The 14,108-nt window shown below is 43.4% G+C and overlaps 2 protein-coding genes across 4 annotated transcripts in view; both read left to right on the top strand.

Annotated features, from left to right (window-relative positions):
• LOC311355379 (toll-like receptor 13) overlaps positions 1 to 14,108 on the top strand; it is a 52,313-nt gene that overhangs the window by 9,435 nt on the left and 28,770 nt on the right. For 2 of the 3 annotated variants that reach the window (XM_084475142.1, XM_084475143.1), the window contains one exon: positions 968 to 5,899. In XM_084475142.1, the coding sequence (XP_084331268.1) occupies positions 968 to 1,229 (262 nt within the window). In that variant the 3' untranslated portion in view covers positions 1,230 to 5,899. Of the gene's footprint in view, positions 1 to 967; positions 5,900 to 14,108 lie in introns of those variants that run through there. The other variant, XR_014637431.1, reaches the window with a different exon arrangement.
• cnksr2a (connector enhancer of kinase suppressor of Ras 2a) overlaps positions 11,227 to 14,108 on the top strand; it is a 45,822-nt gene continuing 42,940 nt past the window's right edge. Inside the window, exon 1 of the mRNA XM_084475141.1 lies at positions 11,227 to 11,349. Within this exon, the coding sequence (XP_084331267.1) occupies positions 11,286 to 11,349 (64 nt within the window). The 5' untranslated portion in view covers positions 11,227 to 11,285. The remainder of the gene's footprint in view (positions 11,350 to 14,108) is intronic.

Raw genomic sequence — 14,108 nt, forward strand, 5'->3', positions numbered from 1 at the left:
ACATATGCAACGATTGTGGTAGATAAACCGCATTTAACACTATAACTTAAATAAGAGAATTCGAGGAGACCGGAGCAAGAATGACAAAAGACTTTATTTTTACTCGCGAACAAGTAAGAGCAAAGCCGAGTTGGTTTGACAAAGAACTGGAGAGCTAGTCACGGGCCCCTCCTTATATCTCCCTTTCTGTCCATCGAGGATGTTGTTATTTACAATATCTCCTGTACACACCATGTTTACAGGTACGACACTAGAATGGGGTGTCCGGCTTGTCCTTGCCCCTAGACTAGCCTCAGGTCACCCTGATCCTTGACCTCTACGTTTAGTGGGTAAACACAGATAAGTAAATCAACAGACCTTATGGCACCCTCCATGCCACAGTTAGAGAGGAGTGGTGACTTGTCTTCTTAAGCTTTTCTTCACCATTATTATTTTATATAGCATATAGGCCAGATGAAAAGTATATGTTAGCATAATAATGTAAGGTAAATTTTCTTCCATACGATCCTCCGGTAACAATCTAACTACTAAGCCAGAAGTTTGTAACCCACTACCAGTTGGTGTTGACAACCTTAAGTAGAAGCTGCTATAGGTCAGAGTTAAGAGCTATTATTTGGGTGTAATTTGTTAGGAATGGCCAGCTATATTTGCCTCCACTGCACCTGCTTCTGCATGACCCAATTTAGACTGTAGGCCGCTCCTGCGACTTACTTCTGAACAATCAGGGTTAAAGGACGATTAAATCACCACATTGCCACGTGGTCATTTTCTCATAACTGACTTGCTGATCAATGATTGGTTACATCAATGCATGGAAAGTTGTAGCAAGTTGAAAATGTGTCAAAAACAATCAAGTAAAGTACTTGAGTATATTAAGAAAGTATTTCTTCCTCAGACCAACCTTCACCTGAAGGTTAAACAGCTCACATATATGAAAAAACAACTCTCCCCGTTTCCATTTCCCCAGCTTCCGTCTGTTTGACGAGCAGAAGGACGTGCTGATCCTGGTGTTCCTGGAGGACATTCCCATGCAGCAGCTGTCTCCGTACTACCGCATGAGGAGGCTCCTGAAGAGACAAACCTACCTGAGCTGGTCCCGCGCAGACGCACACCCAGACCTGTTCTGGGAGACGCTCCGGCAGGCCCTGGACACCCAGGAGCACCCAATGGGTGAGCATCTACGGCTCACCGTGGAGGACGGACCCCCCGGAGAGAGACCAGACCAGTAAAAGGCGTAGAAATTCTTGGAGGATGGGGGGGGGAGGGGATTATACTAGAGACTCTGAGGTCTGTCTCTATGGAGGGAAAGTGAAACAGTTCCCTTTGCCAGCTTTGTTTGTTTAAACTCTCATTAAGGCTGTATTGCAAAACACCTTCTCAATCTGGTTAATGGGTACATCAGATGGGTATTTCATCAACCAAGATAAGCGTAAAGCCAGGCTTATTTCGCTTCGCTTAGCTTAGCTTTCGCTTAGCCGGGCTTCTTTCAGCTAGAGTTGCGTTCCATTAACGTGATTTAAGGGAATCTCCGCTAAGTATCCATGGCAACTTATCCGACCAAACTAACCTGGTCGGTAGCAGGTTAACTGTCAGGCTAACGTGAGCAGTGTTTCAGAGAAATCCATCAAATGTACAAATATGAAGTACAAACAGCATATATTTTCACTAAGGGTCTAAGATTAAATGATGCAAATTAAATGATTCAATGAATTGCTATCTATTGTTACTGTGGCTATTTTTTCAACACATTTTTATACAAATCTATGTATTATAGCATGACCAGGAATCAGCGGTTGGGTGAATGGTCTAGCACTTGCACTGTGATACGCGCTACCTGAGTTCACGTCCAGAGTAATTCATTGTATTCTTGGCGTAGGCTTCATTTTGTAATTCCCTATATTAATTTTATTAATTCCCTAATTAAGAATATTCAAAGAAATGGAAAATAAATGGCATGAAAAGTTCTTTGATTTCTCTAGTAATCCTACCTATATTACTAATTGCGTGGGGAATGAACCCCGGACGACCGGGTACAAGTCCGACACGTTAACTCAAGACTCCTCCCTGCTTTCAAATCCATGGTCAATATTAAATTAAAATTAACTTAATACTACTTATGCATTCAACAGATCGCCAATTTTTGTGCCAGGCAGCCTCTCTGTTTCTATTAATGGTTACGGTGTTCCCTTTTTGAGTTATTATATGCTTGTACTCCTCATAGACCTCCACAAGCAGCTTCTGTTCGCCACTGGAAAAGATCCCTCTCGGTCCTTTTCGGACATTTGATCGCATGATTCGACATTCGCGGTTATGGGCTAGTTACATATCTTGTGAATGCGTGTAATCCAGGATAACGTTAGCCTGGCTTGAACTAGCCTGACCAAGGCGCGGCTGAACTGCGTTGATGGAACGGCTTGAGCCTCAAGTGGAAGTTGGCGCTAGTACTAACTGGGCTTAATCAACTAAGTGCCGCTTTCGTTAGCGACTTTGATGGAATACCCCTCTGGTGTTGATTTGTATTTGTATGCATTGTCGACATTGGTGTAAACACTAGCCGTTTCTCAATTAGCATTCTCATCTGTACTTGTGTACTTGCGTTCTCGTGAAACGTCATCAGTCGTAGCCCAAGTACTGTTCCAATTCCAAGTACGCAAGTACAGTCGTAGAACCCGGAAGTGTTCTCGATGCGTTCTCGATGAGGCCGTTCTACCGAGGATGCATCAGAGGTGACTTGTGTGGACTTGGGACCGTTAAATATCCCAGGATGCATTTCGCATTCCCATGTTTTAAAATTGTATGTAAGCCATAATAATAGTCTATATATAGGAACATTTTACATATATAACAAATAGTTTTATATAATTTGTTTATATTGTTCAGTAGTATATGCCTACATGAGGCCGTAAAGCACAGTTAACAGAGCTGACGTGGTGACGTCATCGAGTCCGCTGCTGTTCCAATTGCAGGTGCGTACTCGCGTCCTCGTAAGTCTGTACTTGGAAGTCCGGACTTGCCAAGTACGCACTTCCAAGTCCGCGAGTCTGTAGTTCACGTACGTGGTATTGAGAAACGGCCACTGTCTCATGGGTTTTGACCCCCACTTGGGCGTTTCAACTTCTGATGAAATCTGGGGAGAACTAACCTGAGGTTTGTCTGCGACATTGAAGACTCCTTCAGGGTGGGAGTTCTGTTGTTTGCCAATAGCTGAGTTTATTAGCTCAAGTGCTAACCAGTCATTAGCATGTAAAGGTATGTAGACCGCCATCACTATAACAAGGGTGAAGTTCACCAAGATATGTTCCAGATCGGGTGTGCAAAGCCTGTCCGTGACACTTGTGTGCGTATGCCAAACAACGTTATCGCTTTTTTGCATAGCTCTATAGCTTATTATTGTATCAAGGCCTCACTTAAAAGTGGAAACTATGGTCATTGTTAATTTGAAATTAAACTTTTTTGCTATTCTAAAGCATTCAATAGGAAATGTAATGTGTTACTTGGTATTGGTAGAGTAAAATGTCTAACCTATAACTGCTCCTTGATGATGTGAGGTATGTGAATAGGCCTATATATCACAGAGGTCTAACAGTAAGAGGCAAAAACAGGTGGAACTCACTTGAGATGAGATACACCTGTGTTCACCTCTACTAGACCAACCAAGTCCCACATGATTGGTCTGCCCAAGGTTTTCCGGATCCATCAGTCTAGCCACAACAACAAACAACAACTAGACAATGGAAAACTCCATTTATTTATTTACTTGGAATATTTCAATTCATATAGAGATTATTGACCTTGGCCCCGTTTCCCGATAACGATGGATCCACGCTCGTATGATCCATCGTACGATGGATCTTACGATGCATCGTTACTTTTTTCCGAGCGTTTCCCGAAACTCCTCTTAACACTTCTCTTAAGCGTGCTCTGCTCTTACGACGTCGTAGGATTGTAGCTGTCCACTGACACGGTGCTGAAATGGGCTCGGTAGGAGGGGGAGACGCAGGAATGTTGACTATATTTTGTGGCAGCAAAAAAATATCTCCCCATCAAGGCCAACAGCAGAGTAGCCTACGAAAAGAATAGACTAATATGAATGCTACAAATATTAAAACACAATTGATTAGGTTTAGGCCGATATATGCTATATCAGTCCTAATCCCGAACGCACCGTGCGTAGGCCTACATTGTTTCACGGCATTTTCTCCCCTGAAATAATTTGATATTACAAAAATAAAAAATAGCATGTATATAGCATTTATTTAAATGTGCTGATTTCTGAAACATGCTTTGCGCCGCAAAGAGGGCAGACTTTCTCTGATTCCGCAGAAGGTTTAATTCATTCATTCAGTGATTGGCGCGCCAAGCACTTGTCTAGAAACTTTGGTGTCAACATTAAAAATGCGACGTTCCATTCATTCATTATCATTCAAACGCAGAGGCATTGACACGGCTATTGCAGTTGCTGGTCTAGATCAATTCCTGCCCATATTGTTGGGCAGGGGTATGATGGTGCGGGCAATGTAAGCGGGAAAGGCACGCATCGCAGCAGTTTCCCGCAGCAGTCTACGTTCACTGGAGAAACCACGCTCTCAACTTGGCGATTGTGCACTCCACTAAGGTCAGGGATGTTTGTAACTGTCTAGACACGGTCCAATAAATAGTGAACTTCATCACAGCCTCATCGACGCGCCTACAGTGCTTTATGGCAAACAATTGCAACAAAAAACGCCTGCAGAAATTCTCTGACACCCGCTGGTCTCAGCATGATTCATGTAGCCTACAGTATGTCTTCTGTCATTGAGGACATTTTAACCACGATGGTTGAATTAAAATCAGAGGGAGACAGCAAGTGCAGCTCGCAAGCGACCTCCCACACGAGCAATGGAATCATTTGATTTTATTATATGCCTTGTGATAAGGTTGCCTTGCGACGTGGCGTTTGATCGGTACATTTCGACTGCGCATGTATTTTTGGAATTGGAATTTTTGTTGACTTCTAACATGTCTCTGTCTTTGCTGTTTAAATCTAACAGTAGTCTACGAGTAATATATATGCGGGAACCACTGTTTTTGGGGTATTGCGAAATAGCGCCAGCTGGACATTCAGTGGTATTGGATGACGTGTTTTAATAAAACACATCCAATACACGGAATGTCCAGCTGGTGACTCCACTGAGGCTATAGTAACGATGCATCTTAGTGCTCTACGAGTACCCCTGGAGCCGTCGTTAGCTACGAGGGTTTTAACGACGATGCTTTCGGGAAATGGTCTGAAAACTCTGTGATGATCGTACAAGGGTTTTAACGACGTTGTTAAGCTAACGGTGCTTTCAGGAAACGGGGCCCTGTTGTATAACGAAAGGAAGAAAAACAAATACTGCATACATTAGCCATTGCATCTTGATAGAGAAAACTATGATGGATCCAGGTGGTATACAGATGTAATTAAGTGTCTGCAACACTTGAGTAGTCCATTACACCTCTGTGATGAAGGCCTATTCACTGTACGCCGTGACTGCTAAATGACTTATAGTGAAAATCGTAATTTTGCATTATCGTAATCGTATAGTAATTTTATATTATTAGCACCATTGCTAAAAGTTAATATTAATCAAAGGGTTTGTATAAGAATCAAGTTTTATGATGGATAATTAATAACTAAAAGATAATTTGTAGTGTGAACTTTTTTGCATCTAATTTAGAAGATTAATCTGAAACTGCTGTTTTCTTCAATACAAATTGTATTATAAATAAAATTCTTGTTCACAGAAGATTTTTTTTCTATATCACTGTTACACTGCACTAGACTTTACAATCATATCACTATGTCATATTTCATGATTATAAACACATGAATACAGTGGTGTTTAGTAACAAAGTAGAAATACGTTACTGTACTAGTTTTTTCGGGATTTATACTTCACTTGAGTATTTACATTTCTACTTTTCTTCAATAAAATGTATATTTTTACTTTGATACATTTTCCCTTTGCAGTTCATTACTCGCTACAAAATAAAAGCTGAAGAAATTAGAAATGTCATGACGTTGTGACATGGGAACAGCAGGTTTGGCCAATCAATGGTGGTCCTAGCTAGATTGGTAACGTTGATTGACAAGTGCTCTCAACCACCCCCAAATTTTGTTTACATTTAGATTTGACCCAATAATGTTAGTATTAAGGGGTTGGAGATGGGCACCTGTCCAATAGTAATTAGGGGCGAGGGAGGGCCATCAGACCTGTCACTCCAGTTGTAAGGAGATTTGGTTCATAATGTATTAGTCAAGCTGGTGTTGACTGTACATAGTTCTCTGGTATTCTCTGGTAAGTTCTTGTAAGATTATTTCAAGTTGAAGTTCTACATGTATGTGTATGTAAGATCTGTAAGAAGATAATTTTATGCATGAATATTTTGAGGGTTTTATTTTAGACCATGTACTAAACATACATTTTCTGTGGCTATGTCCATGCACACCAAGCACGCACGTGCGCGCGCGTGTGTGTGTGTGTATGTTAGAAAAATGGTTAATATTGCTAGCACGTCACATCATCAAATTAAATGAAACTTAAAATTGAAAAGGAAACGATGAACGCGTAAGAACGCGGTCGTTACTGTGAGGGAGAGAGGGAAGATGAAGAGGTAGGGAAAGTGAGGAAAGAACCTTAGTATTGATGTTATAGTTAATATATATTATATAAAAAAGCGGAGCCTAGATGCCTCTATTATTAACAACTACAGACCAATATCAAATCAACCTTTTATAAATAAAAGCATTGAGAAAGTTCTCCTCCTGCAACTTCAGGATTCAACTTCAAGGATTTCGACCTCTTCACAGCACTGAGACCACCCTTATTAAAGTTGTAAACGACATGCGGCTGAACACAAACTCAATAATAATGCTACTAGACCTCGGTGCTGCATTCGACACTGTGGACCATACAGTACTTGTGGACAGGTTAGAAAACTGTGGGGCTTTCAGGCACAGTCTGAAGTTGGTTTAGGTCCTACCTACAACATAGGAACTATTTTGTTTCCATTGGCAACTTTGTATCAGAACAAACCAACGTGACATGTGGAACCCCACAAGGTTCGATCTTAGGGCCCTCTTTATTCATGCTAAAACTTATTCATGCTAAAAAATGTATTTATGCTAAAACAGAAAGGCTTCAGATTTACATTTCGACATAGCAAGACTTGGAGGGCTCATGGCCACTCAAGACTTACAAAAACGTGTAAGCTTGATTACTGCAATGGTCTCCTTACAGGTCTTCCAAAAAAACCTGTAAGACAACTACAGCTTTTTCAGAACGCTGCTGCTAGATTTAAACTACAGCTTGTTCAGAACACTGCTGCAAGAGTTCAACAACAGCTTGTTCAGAACGCTGCTGCTAGAGTTTTTTTTTTAACACATTACACCGATTCTTACACCGTTACATTGGCTCCCTGTAGGTCAGAGAATTGATTGAAAAATCATGCTGCTCACTTATAAATCTGTACATGGTTTACGGCCAAAGTATGTAACTGATATGCTTGCACTACATAAGCCTTCTTTCTAGACCACTGAGATCTTCTCTGAGACCAGATCTGTTAATTATCCCCAGAGTAAACACGAAACATTAACTTTGACCACTTTTTAAACAAGACTGAAGACTTTTATGTTTACTTTAGCTTTCTGCCAAATTTAAATACATTGCACTTTTAACTTTTGCACTTTTTCTTTAATGTTCTGTTGTTTTTCGGAGTGATGTATCTAGCCCTTGAAAAGTGATAAAAAAATAAAATGAAACAACTCCTGTTGATTACTATGTGTTACGTTGAGTAATGTATTAATGCACTGGGTGTACAGCTCAGCTACGACCAACTTGTGAACACTCGTTCACTGTGTGCATACTGTGGCGAGCAACACGGGAAGGACGAGACGGGAGCCCAGATTAAGCAGTTATAGAACTCTCGCCCCCCATACACAGCACGACTGTGAGAGTTGCCTTTATTGACGCACACACAGAACCCCACCAAACACAATGGCTCAACAGATCACCATGAACATCTCACTGACACTAACCCTAACCAGGGTGGGGTAAAACAGGGAAAAAAAACAGAATCCCTTGTGGCACACGGAACACGGCAACCACGCCCATGGTCGCTACACAGCCCCCACCTTAACACCCATTGCACAGTCCAAGTGTTCCAGTGGCCGGCGCTGACGGGCAGGCCGCTGGGTCCCCTGCCGGTGGCTGCTCCGGTGTGGCGCAGCCTTCCCCCCTGGTTGGGATGCCTGTCCCCTGCAGCAGGCAGAACACAGAACACGGTGACCACGCCCACGGTTGCTACAATACTTGTTGTGATCCTGAAGGTCCAGGTTGGGCCAACAATGTAGGGACTGCCTCGTCTGTAAGGACTAACCTATGCGAAAACCATGGGTCGTACTCCACCAGCCACCGCTGTAAACAGCTTTGTTTGAGGGCGTGGCTAAGCAGCCGGGAGGCCAGATTTCTGCATTCCGCACTTCCCCCTGCAGAGTCTGACGTCAGGTTGTCATGGCAGTAAATGCTGAGCGCAAACAAGGTGTTTCAGGCACTTAATGAGGGGTGTTCTCGGTGGGCGCGAGTAACTCCTCCTGGCTCAGACTTTGATTTCATTCACTTAGTAGACCTTAAACATGCTATAAACACTCTTAAGCAAAGGGAAAAACCGAAAAAGCATAATATCACCCCTTTAATAAAAGGGGTGAACTTAGTTTACAACAAAAATCTAACAATTTATGGCATCGAGTGAGCTATTGTTTGGAGTAAAAGCTGGCTAAATCATTTATCTTTAGATTAGTAAATGACTGAAGTGCACTATTGGTGATCATTCCAATTCTAGGTTTGTGTAAATTAATCTTAACTCATAAACTTGTAAGCAACATGAACATTGTGTCGATTATTGTACCTCATCACATCGTCCCGCTCCTATCACAGGAACCAAGAAAAAATAATTTCTGGGGTTATGCAGAATATTGTGTTCATATAACATGTTCATGTTCATGAATCAAATAAAGGATATAAACATGCATGTTAGAGAAAATAAAATCATGGCCAAAGGTCATGAAAGTTCGCAAAAGGTGTTAAAATGTCTTTGTGCTGTAAATGAAGAAGCAAAAGGAATTAGTCCAAACAAAAAGGGGAACTCCTCATTCTCACGATCCGTGAGAATGAAAACAACTCGGAAAGGAAACAAAAAGGCTTTTAGAAAGAAAGATTCAGTTCCACAAACTACAGTAGTCCTGCTAAGTACATTAATATCCATATGTAAGATGAATGAAAGGAATATAAAATCTGTATTTAATGTTAGGCAAAATAAAAACAAATATAGAAACAAAAGTGTAATAAAGTAGATTATAGGCAGGCAAAGTGCTTCTTGCAAAGGAACTGTAGTTTTTGTATTATCAAAAATGTATTAAAACAAGTAGGGATAGGATAGGATTAATCCTTACTGTTATGACATACAGTTGTAGGATTAGGGTTCTGAAATTCAGTTATGGTTTGGACATATGCGTTTAATCTATTATGTGAATAACTTAATCCAGACTATATGAACTATGACATGTAACAGCAACAACAGCAACTGAATGCTGCACACAGGATCCAAGATCTCCCAGGGACCAACACACTTTTTAAAATTAAGTGGATCCTTTTTTTCCGATTTTATTCTATATGGGGAATTAATGAGAGGTTTTTGTCTCATAATTATTATTACTTTTAGGGGTCAACTTGTGTCTTGTAAATTGTAAACATTTTAATGTTCAATGATTTGTAAAAATGCCCCCCCCCCCCCCCCCCCCCATATAAATGATTTATTAATGTATGTAATTTAAAATATAGATTACATAGAGGCCAAATCCACTTTTTAAATAATTCACACATAAACAACACGTACATATATATGAATCCCTGTGGTGGTTTAAGTCATATCTTTAATGAGCCCCCCTGCCCCCTTGTGGCTACAGAGAACATGACGCAACAAACACTGGCCTCGCCAGGTACGCCGCGCGCGCGTGTGTGTGTGTGTGTGTGTGTGTGTGTGTGCATGGAGGGGGTGGTCACTGTAAATTTTACAGCTATATCTCCTACCATGGAACTAGGGGCCAATGGAACAACTAGTTTACCCTTTTAAACCTCAAACGTCCCCCCAAACACATCTAGGATAAACCAAACTTAATGGGGAGGAGCTTATATCTTGTATCATCTGTCGGTCTCATTGTATAGTTTATTTGTGCATTAATACGAGTGAAACCAAACACAGAAACACACGCAGAAACCTACACACACACACACACACACACACACACACACACACACACACACACACACACACACACACACACACACACACACACACACTCACTCACTCACTCACTCACTCACTCACTCACTCACTCACTCACTCACTCACACTCACAAATGCCTATATGCGCACACACCTACACGTCCAGCTAATGCGCACGAATAACGCACCGATCGCCCGTCAACAGGGAATGCTTTTTATTCCGCCTACTACTCACGAGGGGAAACACGCTCCCGCGGATTACCACCCACGGGGCGCGTGCTCGATTTAATCATACCTCACACTCTCACTCTCGCTCCTTGCTAGTGGGGGGGAGAGAGAGAGAGAGAGAGAGATAGAGAGAGAGAGAGAGAGAGAGAGAGAGAGAGAGAGAGAGAGAGAGAGAGAGAGAGAGAGAGAGAGAGAGATGACACCGGGGATGCTGAAGTGGTCCTCTCGGTGGTGTGACTTTTCCATCCTTCGCCTGAGCGTCATCAGTGCCACGGACCTGCATGCACCTCGCGGAATCACCGGGCTGTCGCGTGGAGAGAAAGGGAGGGTTCGCACGACAGAGAGAGGGAGAGGGAGAGAGAGAGTGAGAGAGGGAGAGGAGGAGGGAGGGAGGGGGGAGACTAAGAGAGCGCGGGCGAGAGCAGCAGCAGTAGCAGCAGAGGCTACGGAGGCGACACATGTCAGCCTGGCTCGGGCTGAGGAATGTACCGAATTCCACGACACGCGCGCCCGGGCTGTCCCGCGCTCTGCTGCTCGCGGCTGTAACGGCTCTGCGCTAACGTGGGGTGCGGGGGTGGGGGGGGGGTGGGGTTGGGGGGGTCGGACAAGACGAGACTCCCGTTACGGAGAGATAGGAAGTGGACTTGCGCTGGACGGACCGTACCGGTAACACGACCCCGAGTCACCCCGGATTGATCTGTTGAGTTCGGACGCCTCGCGGAGTGAGGGGCATACCTCGCAAAGTTTTCTCGATGGCGCTCGTGATGGAGCCGGTGAGCAAATGGAGCACGAGTCAGGTGGTGGACTGGATGAAAGGTAGGCTGGACAGAGGACAGTACACACGCACGCACGCACACACACACACACACACACACACACACACACACACACACACACACACACACACACACACACACACACACACACACACACACACACACACACACACACACACAGTGTACATGCATGGATACATCAATAACATGACATCATTTGTTTGGGAGTGTGTGTGTGTGTGTGTGTCTGTCTGTCTGCGTGCGTGCGTGCGTGTGCGCGCGTATCGTTTGTATCGTTACACGTGTGTATCTTTTTTGAAGTATTTTTGACAGAAAATCGTTTTCCCTGTTGCAGCATTCAAACCTGTTCCGTAGCGCTCGCTCTAGGGCAGCTATGTGCACCTCAGAGTACGGGGATTCCCTTTGGCCCAACATCATCACAGTTTCCACCTCGACAAGTGGCCTTTAGGCGTCTATATGAGAAAACACCTCGATTTCAGCTTACTGAAAGAAAAAAAAGAACATTACCCTTTAAATTAACCGGCGTCCATGCAGTCTTGAATTGATTGTCTCTACTTTTATCCAATGGACGAGAATAACTTGATGGTATATTGCTGGTCTGTGTGTGTGTGTGTGTGTGTGTGTGTGTGTGTGTGTGTGTGTGTGTGTGTGTGTGTGTGTGTGTGTGTGTGTGTGTGTGTGAATGGATGAGCCGCCACGCAGAGATAACACATCTCTGCTCCGACCAGCTGTCAGCTCAACGCCTGGTGGTCACCGTGTGTTCACTTTGATCTGCTTCAGCACAAGAGAAAGAAAACACCTGATTTAAAAGTCACACATTACGTTTACGTAACGAGCAGAACTTTCCGTGGGTGTGAAAGTGATTATGTGATTATGTTAGCAACATAGCAAGACACTTGACGACTATCTGCCCCCCAGCCCTAAGTGGGGGGCCCTTCTGACAGACTGTTCGATTCTAGTGTAGCTAAGTGTTTTACAATGAGCCCATAGCAGCACACACACAAATATTAAATCTGTATTTTGGGTTTGTGTGCGTATGTGAATGCGTGCGTGTGTGTGCGTGCGTGTGTGCTACAATTAGCTTTCTTTAATCGACTGCATCCACATACAGCCATGATCTTTTCCACCGGTTTTTTTTTATATTCACTAAATACTAACAACAAAGAATGATCATTGTCATGATCATCATCATGATGATGACATATACATAAATAAAAATAATAAGACAAAAATCGAAATTTGAGGATGATTATCATATGCATACAATATTATATAATATCACGTATAATATGATCAAAATAAAAGTAGGATGCCAGGGTCACAATAACAAAGACCGGAGACTATAAGTAGCAGGGGACTCTGAGGAAATTCAGACGGTATTCAACATTCAACATAAAACAGGGGTTTCTCCCCACAGCCCTGCCTTCACCCTCGCAAAGAAGCGGCAGCCGTGTTAGTTAAAGCCAAAGTTAATTGACTTCACACACACGCACAGGCCACCGTCGCCATGACCGCCTCAAAACCTAAAGTGGCCATAAAACAAACAGCCAAACATCCCATAAAGCCTGTCAAGGCATGCTCGAGACAGCCAGCCATCCATCCTGGTGTCTGCCGGCGTACTTATTGCATCTATATAAGCAGAGATTTACTCCCGCGGTGGGACTGGTCAGCCAGGCTGAAGAGCAGCCGTAGCTCACTGGGGAGGGATCTGTGTTGCACACTTTCAAACATAGACCCTTAATATGTGTTTATAAACAGTTCTACAACTGGGAAGTGACGTGTGTGTGTGTGTGTGTGTGTGTGTGTGTGTGTGTGTGTGTGTGTGTGTGTGTGTGTGTGTGTGTGTTTTTGGGCGGATGGTGGATGCTGTTCAACTCAGGCCGTCTGTGCAGAACAGCTGAGAGACAGACACACACACACACACACACACACATTGCATGTGCACGTTCTGAACAGAAGGCTCCACTCTGGCAGTTACTTACTCATGCATACATACACACACACACACACACACACACACACACACACACACACACACATACACACACACACACACACACACACACACACACACACACACACACACACAGATAAACACAAACACATACACACACGCCCTGCTATGGTATTTGGTTCATGCTGGGTCTCTGGGGTGTGTCTAGGTGACAGAGAGAAATGTGATATTTTGTGTGTGTGTGTGTGTGTGTGTGAGAGAGAAATTGTTAGTGCACGTGTTTGTGTGTATGACCTCTATGCAGTGTGATGTATTGTTCAGATTCACAGAAACATTCTCAGGTCAACAGGCTTGTGTTGATATGTGACCTTGCGACAGCTAACTGTAGTGGGGAGCGTACCTATGTTCCCCGGGTCCTATGTTCCCCGGTCACGACAAACTCGCACGCTAACTCCTAACCCTAACCCTAACCATAACCATAACCATAACCGTGACCCTAACCCTAACCCAAACCGTAACCCTAATATTCATGATTCTTCCGGATTCCGCCTACGAAAAACACATTCGCTCCCCGGTCACATACAAAGCAGGGAACATAGGACCCGGGGAACATAGGGATGACCCCCTGTAGTGTTAGCAGCATCCCTCAGGGTTTAACTACAAATGCATAAATGGCGCTACATTTATGGTTAGCTAGGGTTAGAGCTGAATTACGTTGTCAATTTAGCATCCCTAGGGTGTAACTACCCAATGTAGTGTGGCTTGGCTTTGTAGTGTGGCTAACTTTTATAGTTAGCTGTTAGGGTAAGGTGACCAGATTTCTG

The sequence above is a fragment of the Micromesistius poutassou genome (genome assembly GCF_964030765.1).
Source record: "Micromesistius poutassou genome assembly, chromosome: 11".
NCBI classification, from domain to species: Eukaryota; Metazoa; Chordata; class Actinopteri; order Gadiformes; family Gadidae; genus Micromesistius; species Micromesistius poutassou.